The sequence below is a fragment of the Stigmatopora argus genome, chromosome 20 (assembly GCF_051989625.1).
Source record: "Stigmatopora argus isolate UIUO_Sarg chromosome 20, RoL_Sarg_1.0, whole genome shotgun sequence".
Taxonomy (NCBI): domain Eukaryota; kingdom Metazoa; phylum Chordata; class Actinopteri; order Syngnathiformes; family Syngnathidae; genus Stigmatopora; species Stigmatopora argus.
In genome coordinates, this window is record NC_135406.1 from 12,890,262 (window position 1) to 12,910,541 (window position 20,280).

The 20,280-nt window shown below is 37.6% G+C and overlaps 1 protein-coding gene across 2 annotated transcripts; it reads right to left on the reverse strand.

Annotated features, from left to right (window-relative positions):
- Positions 1–1,703: 1,703 nt before the first annotated feature.
- LOC144065620 (uncharacterized) lies at positions 1,704–4,499 on the reverse strand. Of its 2 annotated transcripts, XM_077588613.1 has the most exons (3): positions 4,115–4,499; positions 2,339–4,005; positions 1,704–1,757 (listed from the first exon to the last, which is right to left on the reverse strand). In XM_077588613.1, the coding sequence occupies exon 2, from the start codon at positions 3,716–3,718 to the stop codon at positions 2,615–2,617; it is 1,104 nt and encodes a 367-aa protein (XP_077444739.1). In that variant the 5' UTR covers positions 3,719–4,005; positions 4,115–4,499; the 3' UTR covers positions 1,704–1,757; positions 2,339–2,614. The 2 variants fall into 2 exon arrangements, with proteins under 2 accessions (XP_077444739.1, XP_077444740.1); XM_077588614.1 differs by having other exon boundaries at positions 2,339–4,499.
- Between the last annotated feature and the right edge of the window lie 15,781 nt (positions 4,500–20,280).

Below are 20,280 nucleotides of genomic sequence, written 5' to 3' on the forward strand. Positions count from 1 at the left end.
CCATTGCTGCCAGAATTTTGTCATATATGACTTGTGTCTGCCTTTATTGTATCATTGCTTTTGTAACCTGTTCACAGTAATGTGTGACCACATTTAATTGCTTTATAAACAATTGTTCCTGTTCAGGGAGATGTGTTATATCTTGAGAGCTCTGCCCTAACAGATGTTTCAATGAAACATCGCTGGTGTTTGTTTGATTAAGAAACAGTTGCTGAATCTGGCACTTGACAGGGGGTGCCACATCATAAAACTGAATTGATAGAACTAGATAAGGACATTGGATGTTCTCTGACTGTCTGTCTATAATTTCACAAAAACTTTCACAACCAAATCAAGAACATTAACAATATACAGTGGCACCTCGAGATACAAGCTTAATTCGTTCCGGGACTGAGCTTGTATGTCGATTTTCTCGTAACTCAAACGAACGTTTCCCATTGAAATGAACTAAAAACTATTTAATTCTTTCCAACACTCTGAAAAAACACCAAAAACAGGATATCGGATTGGAAAAAATGTTTTATTTGTTCTAATTTGCCATCTAATAACAAAGTATCAAATTACTAGTGGTTTAATAGAATACTAAAATGTGTTTAATAGAACTAAAATTAGACAGATTTCGCGGAGGGTAGAGAGGGACGGGGGGGGGGACTTTTTGCACGGCAACACCCTCGTAAAATAACAAACAAATTTAAATGAACTTGGATTATGACGCAGACACACTCAAAAATAAATTTAATTTAACCTTACACTAAACTTAATTCTTATTTTGTTTTACATTTTTATACCTTTCTTCTCCACCCTGACTTTCACTATCGATGGGCTGTTTGCTTTTGTATTCCCTTCAAAATATTCCGAAAACGATGCACACTTATGTCCTCACAATAGGATAACGCATGACCACTTGTCAACGAGTAGTGTATATAACTCGTATTAGCGATCGCCTCGCCATTCGCAATGACTAACGGGAAGAAAAAAAACTGAAAAAATGCAACGCTCCGCCCAGTGCTCGCAGAGACATTACAAAGAGGGAGTTGCGGGGATAGAGACAGTGGCCATGATGTTCTTATGAGGAGCATCTCACGTCCGCTGTCTGCTCGTGTATCAAAATGTGTCTCGTATCTCAAGATAAATATTTGCCCGAAATTTTACCCGCATCTCGAATTTCTCATATGTCGGGCCACTCGTATGTCAAGGTACCACTGTATACAGGTGTATGTATATTGAAGGGGGCATGACATAGAATGTTCAGTTCAAGGAAGTAACGTGAAAGGAAGTGATGTTCAGAACTCAGCTTGCAGCATCAACAGCATCGTGTCATCAAAACAGCCGTGTCAGCAGGATTGAGTCAGCATGGAAATAACGCTGATCCTCCTCTCCTACAGTAAGGCTGCCCCCCATGCACAGGAGAAAAAATTGCCACAAAATGGCCGGAAAAGAAACAGACAGAGCGATTGTGATTTCCCTCATTTATTGTACACCTCATAAATATATATTTCTTTCCTCCACAATGAAAATAGATGTTAAATGGAAAAAGACAAACCAGAAAAAAAATTGGAAATTAGTCCTAATTTTATCGCCAAAATCATATTCCAAATTTTACAACCTGGAAAAACAAACACAAAACTTCAAATTCCCATAACATGTAATGTAGCAAATCATTACAGTATATCAAACAGAATTTCTTCCTCCCAAAAATATGAAATGTAGCTTACAAAGCTAATTGAAACGATCAAATGAAATTAAACAACATTTAACTTATGTGTTAGAATAAAGATTCAAACCTTTTAAATCATTATTAGTAATATTTAATTAAAAAAGGAAAAACATCTCTCAACATTTCTGGTTACACTTGCAAGGAAAATGCCATGTGACGTCGTCTTAGCCCCCAGTGCATTCTAAATTCTAGTAACTGAATCATTGTATTTAATCGCGACATTCGAAAAACATGTTTATGTAATCAGTACAATAACACCTTCTGGTTTAGAAAAACAACAGTCTGAAAATGAAATGGTGTGACAACCCCAAAACAATGGTGCATAATATTTTCATTATAAGGTAAACAAAGCATTCTTAAGTAAACCAAGCAGGATTATAATGTCAACAAAGCAGTATTATAATGTCAACAAAGCCGTATTTTCAAATCTGCTGGCGGAGCCCCGACATAACAGTCTCATTTGGTCCTGCTGGGAAAAAGTGTCCGTAACGCCTTGGCCTCTTTGCCCTTGAGGAGAGGACTGTGCAGGAAAAAAGTCCATCTTCCCATGACTTGATTTATAGCTTTACTACTTATTGAAAAATGCTTACAACACATAGAATATTACATAATAATTCTAACATTATGCTTTTCTCTATTTGTTGTTTACGGCCAAATTCACAGAAGACTCATCTTAGCAACATGTGACTCTAAAACGACACTCGTCATTTAAATCTTTTGAATATATTCCAACAGACTGAGCAGAAAATGATTCCTGACCAATGTGGGTTATTATGGGTATTTTTAAGGAATTCTTGGGGCGGAATGTTGGACCACAAATTAGGAAAAAATGCTTTTCGTCCCGTGTGGGTTGTTAAGTTTTCTTTTCAGGTTCCCTTCTGTGAAAATGTTTGAACATTAACTGGGCGGGGAAAAGGAGTTCTCATCAGTGTGGGTTCTTGTGTGGCTTTTTAACTGGTGCGTTTGAGAGAAAGCTTGACCACAAATCGAGCAAAAAAAGGGTTTTTCACCAGTATGGGTTCTTGTGTGGTTTTTTAACCTTGACTTCTCTGCGAATGCTTGACCACAAACTGAACAGATAAAGGGTTTTTCACCTGTGTGGGTTCTTGTGTGTATTTTTAAACTTCCCTTCTCTGGGTATCTTTTACCACACACTGCACAGGAAAATGGTTTTTCACCAGTGTGGGATCTCATGTGGACTTTTAAGTTTTGCTTTTGATTGAAAGCTTTACCGCAAATCAAGCACGAAAATGGGTTTTCACCTGTGTGGGTTCTCATGTGGCTTTCTAAGTGGCCCTTTCGAGAGAAAGAGTGACCACAAACTGAGCATGAAAAAGGTTTTTCACCAGTGTGGGTTCTTGCGTGGGTTTTTAAATTCCCCCTTTGTGTAAATGCTTGCCCACAAACTGAGCAGGAAAACGGTTTATCACCACTGTGGGTTCTTGAGTGTATTTTTAAACTTCCCTTCTCTGTAAAACTTTTCCCACAAACTGAGCATGAAAATATTTTTTCACCAGTGTGGGTTCTCGTGTGGGCTTTTAAGCTTTCCATGTATGGGAACGTTTTACCACAAACTGAGCACGTATATGGTTTTTCACCAGTGTGGGTTATCAGGTGTCTTTTTAAGATTCGCTTCTCTACGAATGTTTGACGACAAACTGAGCATGAAAATGTTTTTTCACCTTTGTGGGTCACCATATGTCTTTTCAAAGTAAACATTTTCCCAAATGTTTTCCCACACTGGGCGCATTTGTAGAGTGTGTCGCCACTGGGTTTTTTCTTAACACCTTCATCGTCCTCGTGGTCATAAAGCAAGTCGTCGCTATCTGATAAAGGGGCAATTAGATTCTCTAGTTGCCATCCTTCTGTTGAGTTGCTGCCATGTGCAGGCTCCGCCCCTTTGCTGGCCACGTCCAGATCATCTTTACTCTTGGAAAGCTCACCAGTTGACCCGATGACATCTTGCTCCTCCTTTTTAATTGGAGGCTCCTCTTCTCTCATATGCTGCTGTTGAGGAAACTGTGACTCCTCCTCCTCTTTAATTTGGGGCCTTGTTGAGGTGTATGCTGGCTCCGCCCCTCTGCTGGCCACGCCCAGATCATCTTTGCTCTTCTTGGGCTCACCAGTTGACCAGGTGAAATCATTTTCCTCCTTTTTGATGGGAAGTAGTTCTTCTCTCTTTTGGTGAATAGGGAACTCTGGCTCCTCCCTTTTGATATGGGGGAGCTCAAATTTCTCTTCAAAGTCACCAGACCCCTGCCCATCAGCACCAAGATCATTTCTGAAAGCTGCAAAACACAAAGATAAATGATATATTTTATCAACTGTCTATCTGACGAGAAGTCCTTTAGGTTAGACTGAGAATTTAAAGTCTTATAGAGCCATACGTCTACTTACAAACTTTTCAGATGCAAATGAGTGCCTTCAAGACATTGGAGAGAATCATCCTCAATCACCTCAGCGCCCTGATGAATGCAGAGCTGGACCCTCTGCAGTTTGCCTATCGTCCAGGCATTGGTGTGGAAGATGCTACCACCTACCTGATGCACAGGTCTCTTTCACACCTGGAGAACGCGGGAAGCACGCTGAGAATGATGTTTTTTGACCTCTCCAGTGCGTTCAACACCATTCAGCCGGTTCTACTGAGAGGGAAACTGGAAGAGGCTGGAGTAAGGAACCACCTAGCCGCATGGATCATCGACTTCCTCACTGACAGACCACAATATGTGAGACTCCAGGACTGTACGTCTGATGTGGTAGCTTGCAGCACGGGGGCCCCACAAGGCACAGGGCTCTCCCCATTCCTCTTCTCCCTCTACACATCGGATTTCAAACATAATACAGACACCTGCCACCTCCAGAAGTTCTCTGACGACACCGCTATTATTGGACGAGTGACGGACGGGAACAACCTGGAGTACAGGGGAGTCATCACAGCCTTTGTTGACTGGTGTAGGCAAAACCACCTCTACATCAACACCAGTAAGACAAAGGAAATGGTCATCGATTTTCGGAGGAATCCTCAACAGACCACTCAGGTGAACATCCAGGGTACAGACATTGAAATCGTGGAGAATTTTAAGTACCTGGGTGTTCACCTCAACAACAAACTAGACTGGTCCACAAACACAGATGCCCTGTACAAAAGGGGCCAGAGCCGCCTCTACCTACTGAGGAGTCTACGGTCCTTTGGAGTGTGCAGGACACTGCTGAGGACTTTCTACGACACTGTGGTGGCATCTACAGTGTTTTATGCAGTGCTTTGTTGGGGATGCGGGAGCACGGAGAGGGACAGGAACAGGCTGAATAAGCTGGTCAGGAGGGCCAGCTCTGTTCTGGGCTGTCCTCTGGACTCTGTGGAGGAAGTGGGAGAGCGGAGGATGCTGACCAGGATGATGTCCATCATGGACAGCACCTCCCACCCCCTGCATGAGTCTGTGGAGTCCCTCCGAAGCTCCTTTAGCAATAGACTGCGGCACCCTCATTGCAGGAAGGAGCGCTTCCGCAGATCCTTCCTCCCATCAGCTGTCAGGCTCTTTAACAAAAAAATGGCTGTGTGTTAAGACCTACCGTATAGATGCGTGTACATTTATGTGTATGTATGTATGTAAATATGTGCTAAGCAACACGCTTATTTAATTACATATTTATTCATGTATTTATTTCTTGACCTACGTATTACCTATCTATTTATGTCTAAAATGCCTTTCCTATTCCTGCATCCTCACCCTCTTGCCACTGGAACAACGAAATTTCCCGAATACGGGATGAATAAAGTTATCCAATCCAATATACACATACATATATATACATATATATATACACATACATATTTATACATACATATACATATATATACATACATATATATACATAAATATACATTCATATATATACATACATATACATACATATATATACATACATATACATACATACATATACATACATATATATACATACATATACATACATATATATACATATATATACATACATATACATACATATATATACATATATATACATACATATACATACATATATATATACATATATATACATACATATATATATACATATATATACATACATATACATACATATACATACATATACATACATATATATACATACATATATATACATATATATACATACATATATATACATATATACATACATATATATACATATATATACATACATATATATACATACATATATACATACATATATATACATATATATATACATATATATACATACATATATACATACATATATATATACATATATATACACATTCATATATATACATATATACATACATATACATATATATACATACATATACATACATATACATACATATACATACATATACATACATATATATACATACATATACATACATATATATACATACATATATACATATATATACATACATATATACATATATATACATACATATATACATATATATACATACATATATACATATATATACATACATATATACATATATACATACATATATACATATATATACATACATATATACATATATATACATACATATATACATATATATATACATACATATATATACATACATATATACATATATATACACATACATATATACATATATATACATACATATATACATATATATACATACATATATACATATATATACATACATATATACATATATATACATACATATATACATATATATACATACATATATACATATATATACATACATATATACATATATATACATACATATATACATATATATACATACATATATACATATATATACATACATATATACATATATATACATACATATATACATATATATACATACATATATACATACATATACATACATATACATACATATACATACATATACATACATATACATACATATACATACATATACATACATATACATACATATACATACATATATATACATACATATATACATATATATACATACATATACATACATATATATACATATATATACATATATATATACATACATATATATACATATATATACATATATACATACATATATATACATACATATACAACATATATATACATATATATACATATATACACATATACACATATATACACACATATACACATATATACACACATATACATATATATATATATATATATATATATATATATATATATATAAATATTATATCTAAAATAGTCCGGCCCACATGACATCGAGTTGGCGTTAATGCACCCTTGGGCTTTTTGTAGTTTCCTGCAGTGATTTTTAACGCCCACCAGGTGTAAGTATTCTGCGAAGCAGTGGGTCACTGTATGGAAACGACAAGTGATGGTCATAAACCCATCACTCGTAGTGAGTCAATACAATCATTATGGTATACATAGAGTTTTAATTCAAAACACAAAGAGCAAACTGAAAACATGAGCCAAAAATAAAAAATTACACCCCCCAAAATTAAAATGAACAAAAAGCCACAGGAAGCAGTAAGCCATGGGTTTACGAGACATGGAAAACAGGTGGGTGACACACAGGGGAGGCGACCACAGGTTAAAGTAATGTACAATCACAACGATAAGTTTCAAGCCATCAATATTTTTTTCATACTAATGATTATACATAAGAATATTGAGTATTATCTGTTTGTTCAACATTAAAATAAAATTAAAAAAAAACAATTCAAATTTGACTTCATATACCAACTGCCAGGTCTATTTACATACAGATCAAATCCGTTTGTATAAATCTAAAATGGAAAACTACTCCAAAATGAACCCAAAGTAAGTTCTTATAGTTACAAAAGGAAAAGAATGTAGTTTACAAAGCTAATAGAAAATTCTGAAGATTAAATGAAATAAAACAACATTTGACTTGTTTTTCTCTTTTTCAAACAGACACAAATTCACAGCAGACTAATTATATCAACATGATTCAAAAATGACACGAGGGATTCTCATCATTTTTGCCAATTAATAGATAACATACACACACACACACACATGTGTCTTTTAAGTCTTATGAATAAATCCTTGGTAACAAACTTAGTATTATGTATTATAAAGTATTTTTAACCAACGTGTTGAACCAAAAATTGAGCAAAGAAAGGGCTTTTCGCCACTGCGGGTTGTTAAGTCTTCTTTTCAGGTTCCCTTCTGTCAAAATGTTGGAACATTAACTGCACCTGGAAAAGGTTTTTGAATTGTGTAGTTTTTTAATGGGGCTGATGAAGCGAATCTGTGGCCACAGACTGAGCAGGAAAACATTGTTCTCCTGTGTGGGTTAATAAGTGTTCTTTTAAGCTTCTCCTTTGGGAAAATGTTCGACCACAAACTGAGCAGGAAATTGTTTTTTCACCAGTGTGGGTTCTTATGTGGGTTTTAATCGTTCCCTTATCTGTAAATGTTTTACCACAAACTGAACACGAAAATGGTTTTTCACCAGCTTGGATACTTGTTTTTGGAAATCTTGCATTTGAGAAAAGGCTTTACCGCAAACTGCACACGAGAATGGCTTTTAAACTGTGTGTGTTCTTGCATGACTAATTAAGCTTCCCTTCCGTGTGAATGTTTGACCACAAACTGAACACGCAAATGGTTTTTCACCTGTGTGGGTTCTTGCATGACTAATTAAGCTTCCCTTCCGTGTGAATCTTTGACCACAAACTGAACACGAAAATGTTTTTTCACCAGTGTGGATTCTTGTGTTTATTTTTAAGTGTTGCTGTCTAGAAAAGGCTTTACCACAAACTGAACACGCAAATGGTTTTTCACCTGTGTGGGTTCTTGTGTGTTTTTTTACGTTTTCCTTCTCTGTACATCTTTTACCACAAACTGAACACGCAAATGGTTTTTCACCCGTGTGTGTTCTTGCATGATAATTTAAACTTCCCTTGTGTGTAAATGTTTTACCACAAACTGAACACGCAAATGGTTTTTCACCTGTGTGGGTTCTTGTGTGGCTTTTTAAGTGTTGCTGTCTAGAAAAGGCTTTACCACAAACTGAACACGCAAATGGTTTTTCACCTGTGTGGGTTCTTGTGTGGCTTTTTAAGTTTCCCTTCTCTGTAAATCTTTGACCACAAACTGAACACGCAAATGGTTTTTCACCCGTGTGGGTTATTGTGTGCCTTTTTAAGTTTCGCTTTTGTGTAAATCTCTGACCACAAACTGAACACGAAAATGGTTTTTCACCAGTGTGGATTCTTGTGTGTATTTTTAAGTTTCCCTTCTCTGTAAATCTTTGACCACAAACTGAACACGAAAATGTATTTTCACCTGTGTGTGTTCTTGCATGATTATTTAAGTTTCCCTTGTGTGTAAATGTTTTACCACAAACTGAACATGCAAATGGTTTTTCACCTGTGTGTGTTCTTGCATGACTATTTAAGTGTCCCTTCTGTGTGAATCTTTGACCACAAACTGAACACGAAAATGGTTTTTCACTCGAGTGTGTTCTTGTGTGCCTTTTTAAGTTTCTCTTGTGTGTAAATGTTTTACCACAAACTGTACATGATAAGGGTTTCTCCCCAGTGTGGCTCCTCATATGTGTTTTCAAAGTAGACTTTTTCCCAAAGGTTTTTCCACACTGAGAGCATTTCCAGAGTTTGCCGTCCTTAAGACCTTCATTGTCATAAAGCAAGTCTTTGCTATCGGTTAACGGAGCAATTAAATTGTCTGCTTGCCCTTCTGCTGAGGTGCCGTTCGGAGCCTCCGCCCCTCTGCCGGCCACGCCCACATCATCTTCACTCTTGAAAGGCTCACCAGTTGACACGGTGACATCTTCCTCCTTTTTGATTTGCTGTTGAGGGAACTCTGGCTCCTCCTCTTTAATTTGGGGTAATGTTAAGGTGTGTGCAGGCTCCGCCCCTCTGCTGGTCACGCCCAGATCCTCTTCCCTCTTCAGGATTTCACCAAGTGACCAGGTGACATCATCTTCCTCCTTCTTGATTGGAAGTCGCTCGTCTCTCATTTGTTGTTGAGGGAATTCTGGCTCCTCCCCTTTGACTTGGGGGAGCTCAAGTTCCTTTTTAAGGCCAACAGACTCTTTCCCATCAGGACCAAGATATTCTCTGAAACCTGCAAAGACACGAAAATGAATGATATGTTTCATAATCTGTCTATCCAAAGAGAAGTCCTTTAGGTTAGACTGGGAATGTAAAGTCTTATACTTATATCGGCGGTGGTTAGGCTCGTAACATGACATTAACTTGAAATTTAACTGAAATGAACTCAAATGACTATACACACCCACACATATTTGACCACCATCTCAATAAGCTCGTATCTCCAATTTGTTTCATTTCTCAAGGAAAAAAATGGCTCCGAATTTAGCTCGTATCTCAAATTTCCCGTAAAATGGGACACCCGTATGTCAACGTTTTCCGGTAATATGCTGGCTGCCACAGCAAATGTTTAATTAACAAGGAATAATTATAGCACTCGGGGGTGACCCGCATTGTAATCAACAGTTTGAGGAAAACAGAGTTCACCTTCAAAATTAAAGTACAATTAAGAGCACACCTACACATTTCAATTTATAAAAATGTGTTGTTTTATTAAACCCAAAGGATTCTTTAATCTCATCTCATTTTCTGAACAGCTTTATCCTCCTCAGAGTCGTGGGGGGTGCTGGAGCCTATCCCAGCTGACTTTGGGCCAGAGGCGGAGGGGGGGGGCACCCTGAATTGTTGGCCAGCCAATCGCAGGGCACAACAAGACAGACAACCATTCACACTCATACCTAGGAGCAATTTAGTGTCGAATCAGCCTACCATGTCTTTACAATGTGGGAGGAAGCCGGAGTACCTGGAGAAAACCCACACACATCAAAATAAAAAGGTAATTTTTTTGGAAAAAAAAGCCTTTCTATAAATGGTCATTTTTTAAAGAAACTGATACTTTACTATACATGGTCTTTTATTATTAAAAAAAAGCCTTACTATGCAAGTCTTTGGAGTGTGGGAGGAAACCGGAGTACCTGGAGGAAACCCACACAGGCCTGGGAAGAACATGCAAACTCCACACAGGTGGACTTGACCTGGATTTGAACCTAGGACCCGAGAGCTGTGAGGCCGATGCGCTAACCACTCGCTCCTCTGGGCCGGTTTTCACATTTTTATGAATTTATAATTTAAAAAAAATCTCCAGTGCTGAGTCCTAGTAGCAAGCGGAAGACATGGGAGTTGCTTCCGCTTGAAAAAAATATTTAAAAAATAAACATTTTTCCCAGAAAAAATCCGCGATGTAGTGAAATGCTGAGGGATTACTGTACTTGAATATGCAATTGCAGCGCACAAAAATAGCACTTCTACAATTACCATTAAGCCTTAATGATGAAGGGAATATTTAGATATAAAAATGGACCCACCTTCTATTCTGTGAAGGACAACTTTTGCATGGATTATTTTGCAAAATGTCGAGTTTTCCTCGTGGAACTTTGCTGCTCTTTTCCCACACGTAAATTCTGATGGAGACGCCATTGATAGCTGCTAGCTAGGCTAAGTTAAAGAGGGCGCAAAGCTTCAAAGTTCTTCGACGACTTGAAGAGTTGATCCTTTGATATATGCTAACAGGCTGAGCTAAAGTAGGCCGCAAAGCTTCAACGAGGTCTTGAAAATGATTTTGGCTGATATTTAAGGTCATAAAGTAGCTTATGCTAGACACGTCGGGGACCCATAGGTTAAGCTAGGTGGCGAAAACTGCGCATGCGCGGTGGCAGCGTCACTTCCTTCGATTTATAAATGTAAGAGAGTCGGAAATAGGAAATAATTAATCTTCAAATGTTCTGACGTGTGGTTTGAGCAATAATTGTTTGCGCAGGTTTTAATTAAATTGAAAATTAAATTAAACATAAATAACTTGAAGATTGCGTCTCAAAAGGAGGCGTCGCAAAACGCGCATGCGCAGAGAAAAATCGTCCTTGATAATGGAGCTGTTGCTGTTTCGCCGATTGGCATCACGGGAGAAGTACCGTAATTACTCGAATATAACGCGCACTCGAAAATAACACGCAGGTCATTTTGGGCCAAAAAAATCTGGAAAAACGCAGTACTCGAATATAGTGCGCACCTAAAATTTCCCGCTGACGAAAATCAGAAATCTTACCTTTTTTTCTTCGTTTCACGATTGTTTTGTTCAAACAAATTTATTCATTAGAATCCTTCAAATGAAGAGTTCCTCTCTCTCTTTGTCTGTCCTCTTGTTATGATCGCGCCGCGTCGCTGGGTCGTCGCAGCGCGATCGAGGGCATCTGTTACGGTCGCGCCGCGTTGTGCGACGCGACCGTGGATGTAGGTAGACCCAAATACAGGAAGCAGGAGAGGACGAGGCATTCAGCGTGATACGGAGTCCTTTAATGAATCAACCAAGGCGTGGAAACAAACGTGGCCGCATGCGGCGCGCATACGGACAGAGGCAACAGAATAACGACAGCTAGCGACCGCTAGCAACCGCTAACAACAGTCAATGATAGTCAACGATAGTGAACGATCCGGCGACGTGTGATGACGCGTTGCTACTTAAATACAGGAAACGAAAGGAATCAATGGATTGGCTACAGCCGGTATGCATCAACTTCCTCTTCCTCCCACAACACATCATCCGATTGGCTTTACGAGATGACGTAAAATCCGTGCGTCGGCTGTACGAGATGACGTAAAATCCGTGCGTCAAAGTGAGTTTGACAATGCTTTTTTCGATCGAAAATTTATAATTTATTTTAGTTATTGATTATAACACTGAACTGAGAGAGGGTGAACTGAGACGAGTACGAGGCTAGAGGGGGGCAGTGGTGGTCTCAGCTTTCCGATTTTCGATCGGGTTTACGAGATGACGTAAAATCCATGCGTCGGCTTTAGGAGATGACGTAAAATCCGTGCGTCAGCTGTACGAGATGACGTAAAATCTGTGCGTCAAAGTGAGTTTGACAATGCTTTTTTCGATCGAAAATTTGTAATTTATTTTAGTTCTTGATTATAACACGCACCCCCAACTATTGGAATTAATTATATAGCAAAAACCTGCGTGTTATATTCGAGTAATTACGGTAGTTCTTCAATGAAACGGTTTGAACTCGCAGGAATCAGTCTCTTATTTTGGTAACGCTCTCTCGTGGTCAGGAGAAAATTTGTTTAATTTTAATTTCAGTATTCGTGCACATTATACACAATAATTAAGACACTGTCAATCACAAGTTATCGAAGAAGCGCAGAAATTATATCAGAAAATTTGCAATTTCTCAAAGGTGTCTTAAACCCAAAAGGGAAAGTTTGTTTTTTCTTTTATTTACATTATTCCCTTAACCCGGACCAACATATAGATGTAAATTATGTCTTGATTTTCCCATTTTTAACGAATATTTGAAAATTTTCCCTCCAATTTTTTTCTTTTTGTGTTTTAGTTCAATAAGTATTTTGTAAAATGTAAAAATAACTATATAGAAATATTTTCAACAAATGATTAAGACATCTTCCCTTACTAAGAAAAAAAGCTCAAATAAACATTGTTTTAGATCTATAAAAAAAAGTTTTAAGGCTTTTCATCCAGTTCTTTTAATCCGATTTTATATATATATATATATATATATATATATGAGGGCGCCATACATCCATTTCGTCACAATGCAGTACTTACTACTGTAGTATTCTCGTCAACAGCAACATGAGTTGAAAACTGTTTATTGGTGCATTTTTCAAAGTATGGCACTATTGGTCAGAAAAGTTTCTTCACTGGTGATGTAACTCCTTAAAATTAGTCAAATCTTTTTTGGAGCCTTTTCATTGTAAACATTTTATTTTATGTTTTAGATTTTAATTTAGTTAAAATGCTTTCGCTAAAGGGAAGGCATTAAAAAAGCATTATCTTTTATTCAGTAGCAGGTCTATTATTATTTGGGGGATTAATGAGATTGAAATAGATGTATAGTCACAAATAGATGTATGGACACTCTAAATTGCCCCTAGGTATGAGTGTGAGTGTGAATGATTATTTTTCTCCTCGTGCTCTGCGATTGGCTGGCCACCGATTCAGGGTGTTCCTCGCCTCTGGCCCGAAGGCAGCTGGGATAGGCTCCAGCACCCCCTATACACGATGTAGCATATCAGAATATGAATGAATGAATGTTGGGATTAAAAACAGTGGGAGAAGCCCAACGTTGCCTCGGCAGCAAACCTCAAACTGGGTAGATGGTGCATTTCCAGACAAATTTCTGGCACACAGATTCAAGTATTCGGCCTTCTTGCGCTCGAAGGTGGTCTCGATCCCCTCCTCTGATGGTACTGGTATGAGGTGAAGCGCTCTTGCCTTGCAAGGGCATACAACAATGTCTGTGCGGAGTGATGTAGTGATGATTTCGGATGATAGTTAGTATTCTATTTATTTAGAAGCTGCATTTGAACTTTAGCATTAAATATGAAGTACTTTCGCAAGCCACACCAACGAGTGGCAGTGGGCCAGATTTGGCCCTCGGGCCGCAACTTTGACACCGTTGTTTGAACGCTGCTCTCGTTGTTGTTTAGTGCATCTATATCTCTAGTATTTGAAATTTCGATTTATAGCATGCAAATAAGTGTTATGTCACACAAGCATGTAGCCAAAATTGGAGGGCGAGTAGCAGGAATGACTCTTGAACGCCTCTGGGGGGCGCTCGCGCTTTGCGTAATTTGAAAAATACATTGTTTGTTTGTGATAAGGACACAATAAAAGGAAAGCTACTGTTTAATGCCGTTGTTAAGTATTAACACGCGTTGAGACTTATAGTGTCATGTCAATAGAATACCTTTAAGGGAATATATGGAAATAAAAAGTGTACCCACCTTCTAGTCTATGAAGAACAACTTTCTCGTGCGTTATGTTCCAAACTGTCGATTGCTCGTGAGTTGAATGCTCCTGTTTGACCTCAAAAAGTTCCTCCTGGAGCTTTGGCAGTTGTGTTCTTGTCGACATTTCCACACGTGAATTCTGATGATGGCGGCGACTTTGATAGCTGCTAGCTATGCTGAGCTAAAATAGCCAGGAAACCTACAACGAGTTCTTCGTCGACTTGTTCCCTTGATAGCTGCTAGCTAAGCTAAAGCATAAACAAGCTCTTGGACGACTAGCTCTTCGGCGACTTATTCCTTTGATAGCTGCTAGCTAAATTAAGCTAAAGTATAAACAAGCCAGTCAACCACTTGTTTATTTGCTAGCTGCTAGCTGGGCTAAGCTAAAGCAGGTTTTGCTGATAAATGGGTGATGGAACGAGAGACGCTGGTGCGTCAGCACCGTGCCGATAACTCAAGAGAGAAAGCCCATATTGGGGCGTGTAAAGCTTTAAGAAAGAATCACGTGACCGGTACAGGGAAAGTATCGTTTGGCCAAAGTGTGATAATAGTTTAAAGACATAAACTGTATCAAAGTGTCGTGGGTCTGTTGGACGGACTTTGGCGTAATTTCGGCTCGTTCTGAGAAGTTTTCCCCAGTGTGGAATCATTTTGATCGTGCAAGGCAAAACGGAATAACCACTTTTATGTCACATGATTTACCAGTTAACAAAAATGTGGACATAAGTTAAAAATTGTAACTCAAATTTGATCTATTTTACTTATGAACTCCGTTTGGAATTAAAAAAAACATGGATTTTTTTTACCTGCAATGATTTTATAACTACTGCAAGGGTCACTACGTATTTGGATGACCAACACGGTTTCAATACAGTGCCGACACAGTGTGTCAATACAATCCTTGAGGTAGCATCGTCCCATCACTAAGGTATATCAAAGGGTTTTAATTAAAGACACCAAAAGCAAATTGAAAACATATAAGCCCAGAATCCAAAATTACAACAACAAAAAAGTACCAAAAGACGTAGAACACAAGAATAAATACACAGACATGGAAAAACAGTTGGGTGACACACCAGTGAAAACAATGGACAATCAACGACAAGTTTCAAGCCAAGATTGAGTAATCGTATAACATCAATAACAAACAAGAGACATTTGACTTCATATACCAATATATATCCTCTCTCTCCAAATGGTCTGTTAGCTTCCTTTCATTGCTTTTCAATTGATTTTACTCACCAAAAATCGTTTTTACACAATATCCATCCTCCTTTCTTTCTTCCTTCTTTCCTATCGCCATCGAAGCTAATGATGAAAGTCGAGCCTGTCCTGTCATATTTCCGGCATAGTCCATTTTGAAAATAGCTTTAAATCAACACAACAATATACTATTTGCTTGTGGAGCTAAGTTAGCGCGCTGAAAGTGCCGCACACACCATTTATGCGCGTGAGAGTGGTAAGCGTTTCACGGGCAATATTGCTAGCAATATTGGTTACAGCCAGGAAGGCTGTAACAGGCTTGCTAGCGTCGGAGTTGACCGCCCTTTCTTAATGATGTCCATTTTTTTCTGGAAAAGTCCGTCTGGAAAATAGCTTTGGGAGCAAACAGAATCCATTTGTTTTTGCTTCTGTCGGCCATTGTGGGTGGAGTTTGCGATCTCGGCTGCCTCGGGTACTGCTTTGGCCCGCCTACTAGCCAATCATAGTTTGAAAGATCATTGTGGGGTTGCCAACTCGAAATCTGATTGGTTAAAAGCAACAGTCTAGTTGAATGCAGCAGAGCCCGCAAGAACTGATTGTGAAGGCTTTGAGGCAGATCTGATCTGGCAACAAATAATGGCTGAAATGTGATTGGTTAAATGCTTCAATATGAAAACACACATCTGGAAGCAGTTTAACCAGGGGGAAAAGCAATGAAAGGAAGCTAACAGACCATTTGGAATAATAAGTATTGATGGACAAAATATAATATGATTCAGATATTTCCGAGGCCAGCAGAGAAGGCCTTGAAGGCCCTGACGGCCCGCCACTGATATATGTATGTATATATATATATATATATATATATATATATATATATATATATATATATATATATATATATATATATATATATATATATCGAATATTTGTCCCAATATTATTGGGACAAATATTTGATTAATTGCCTAAAAAGAGGGGCTTTGTAAATAGCTGGGTCGTGAAGTGGGTCTCATATTGAAATGTGTATTTTGCCTGTTTATAGTCATGACTCCATGAGTCTCAAGCTTCTCCTTTGTAGAGCTCTGTCCTGTAGCCAGATGTGTCCTTGAACACTTGCAACATTGTCGTTATCTTCTATTTGCCGGTTCATAACAAATGGCTTATCCTGGAAGACTTGCAACATTGTCGTTATCTTCTATTTGCCGGTTCATAACAAATAGCTTACTGTCTGAAGTAGGGGAAAATCCCATCCCTGTTCGGTTTCGGTACCACCCTCTTGAGAGAATAAAGGTGAATGAATGTATGTTGTCTGTCTCGGCGCATTTGTGGACGACAGCCTTGCCTGTGGTTCACCTGTGCTCAGAATATTCTGTAATAAAAGCTTTGAAGTCATTGTTTCTCGCCTCCAGCCTGTATTTGGACACCCAACATCTTCCACATCCGAAATTAATCGCACCCGAGAAGGAAGACAGAGTGCTCTTCCTTCAACAGTCGTTCACATCACTGCAAAGATGGTGCTACAGTAGCCTAAGAAGGTGCTAGTTGCCAAACATGAAGTAGTAGGTGGGTGGCATTTTGCCCAGCAGAATTAAAAAGAACCAGTTTGTGGATCATTGAAAAAAATAACTCTTCTCTGATAATTCTGGATTATTTTTTCATCACGAGTATATTGTTAAACTACTTTAATGGAGGTACATTGATTCTATTTGTAATTATTGTCTTATTATTCAATAAAAAGAAATCCCTTGGTCTAAATATTGATGTGCATTCAAACAATTCATAACCTCACTATAATAAAAAAAACCTCGTCAATCAAAGAAAAAAATATTTGAATGCAAAATCATAGCTGAGATTTAAAAAAATGCACTATCATTTTGATCCAGCATGATCATCTGAAATGGTAGTTTATACATTTTCGCGAAAGCTATATCAAACATCAAACATTTGACATTCTGGTCAGCGAACTTTAATGTCAGTGATGACTGTGCAATTGAAGAATTTCTTCAAATACAACCCACTTCTTTGTCAGAGCGGGAGCAGCACATGCTTAAACAAGCAAAAACCACAGCACCAGATTTGAGTTTTTCCAAATATTTTCATCAAGATACATTTCCGGTAGGTGACAATGTTCGGACAAAAAATCTAAAGAGAACTTTTAACCCAGAGTCTGGAACCGTATTATCAATGAAAAAATGCCTTCAACAGATGAATCCAGTGAAATTCACTGTTTTAGCACTTTTTTCATGGTCCCAGTAGAGTGTAAGACATAAGAGACAGGAAACGAATCAACAACGCGTTTATAATTTAAGGGGACCATAAGGGTTCAGTCAGACAGTTTTAAAATTTGGCTCTTTGTGTCTTTTTCGCCAGCCTTGCAATATCTTATGAAGCTAGTTTTTATTATTTTACATTCGAGTAGATGTGGTTGGTTGTTACAATGATTGGATTTGCCTACACGTTTATGGAATGGTTGCATGTCTTGTTAAAAAGGGAACTTTTTGATTACATGAGCGGTGTGTAAAATGTTCATTTGTTCATCTTCTGTATTGCTTATCCTCATGGGGCTCGTGTGGTTGTTGGGCCCTATCCCAATTAGTTGTAAACATAAGAAAAGGCGGTGGTCCTGACTAAGTTTGAACCCTGCAATGAAATTCACATTTCACATTTTCTTATATTTAAAAAAAGGCGATAGTAATTAAGAAATAAACAGAAAACACAAGTTCAAAAAGTGAAAATGAACGAAAATTAACTGGGAAAATAACTTATAATGTGTTTACTTTTGTCAGATCGCCATTTAACGTCACTGACGAGTTAAATCTGCTGAGCCAACACTCTTGGATTAGATAAAATCACACGCAAAGGACTAAAAGTGGAAAACGTCCATTGAGTACATTCGTCCTGACTATGGTTTTTCACCTGTGTGGGTTCTTGTGTGTATTTTGAACCCATGACCTCGGAACTGTAAGGCCAACGTGCTAACCACTCGGTTAGTAAATGTAAATGTAACTAAATAATTATGAATGTTTATCAGACATTTATCAATACTTTCACTAAATATTCAATATTGCAGAAGTGTATACTAAAACATGACTATGAGTCACAAATTACGGCCCGTTTTGGAAATTGTTTAAAAAGTCTCTTTTGGGTTATAGACACCTTCGAGAAATGTTTCATTTTGCAGTACGATTTATTTATTTCAAATGTGCATTTTCAGTAACTCATGATTGACAGTGACACATTACAGTTGCTTTTCCCAATTGCTAAAAGAGAAAATCCTAAAGGATCCACACATTTAAAAGAAATAGAATAAAAGTACATCCCATTTGAAAATACCACAAGCTCATTTCACACAGACTCGATTCCCATATCACAACAATCCTCCTCTCTCACAAATCGAAACCTAGTAAATAAACTTCAAATGTTTTCGCTGATTACTGTGGTGTTGAAGACGATGATTCTGTTTTGCATCAATTTATGTAACTTGTACCACAACTCCTCATCTGAAACTTCAGAAAAGGAGCCAAGAAAATACTGTCCAGTAAAAAACTATTCTACATAAACTTAAAATACATTGATTATATGATTATTTATGATCATCATTTTCTGACATTCAATGTGAATGAGGCAGAGGGTACAGAAAATGAATGAATGAATTTGACATGAATGTAAAGAATCAAGGCTTTGTCATGGAGAAACACCTTGGGCCGCTCGGCCACACTAGACTCGGCGCTTGGAAGTTCTTAACCACAGAAATCTTAAAAAGGTGAAAGAAAGATTTGTTTGATTTAAAGAGAAACAAGAGAAGTTTTCTAATAGAACAAGTTAAAATAACTCAATGAAAAACTGAATCTATTGAACACAACAGTACTCATTGAACACAGGAAGTTTATTTACTGGGTTTTACTTTTTGAGAAAAGAGGATTGTTATATGTGAATTGAGTTTTTTGTGTGAAATGGATTTGTGATATTGACAAATGGGAGCTATTTTTTTAATGTGTGTGCCCTTTTGTTCTAGGGAGTTGGACTTTCTGCACATTTGAAATAAATAGTAATGGAAATTTAAAAAATCCTTGAAGGGGTCTATAATTTAGAAGGCACTTTTTAAACATAATTCCAACAACACACCTTAATTTACGATAGCTATAGAGCTATAGTTATTTTTTGCAATATTCATTCCAATGATTAAAAATCTATAATTGATTAATTATATTTAATTCCTTGCATTGTTGGTCATTTGCTTCAAATATTGCCCATGAAAAGTAACAATTGATTACCTCAGCATGAAGTAACAAGTATATTCTAGATTTGTATGCCTGCAGAGCAGATTTTTCAGCAGTATCAAAGTAATAAAAAAAAGACAAGTAAAATAAAAAGTGAAAACAACAGTGATTTTTTTGGCAGGTTATGCGGGAAGGCCTAGGATCGAGGCATGTAACTTCATAGGTGAATTACATCTGGCGAACCAGTACAAATGAAAAC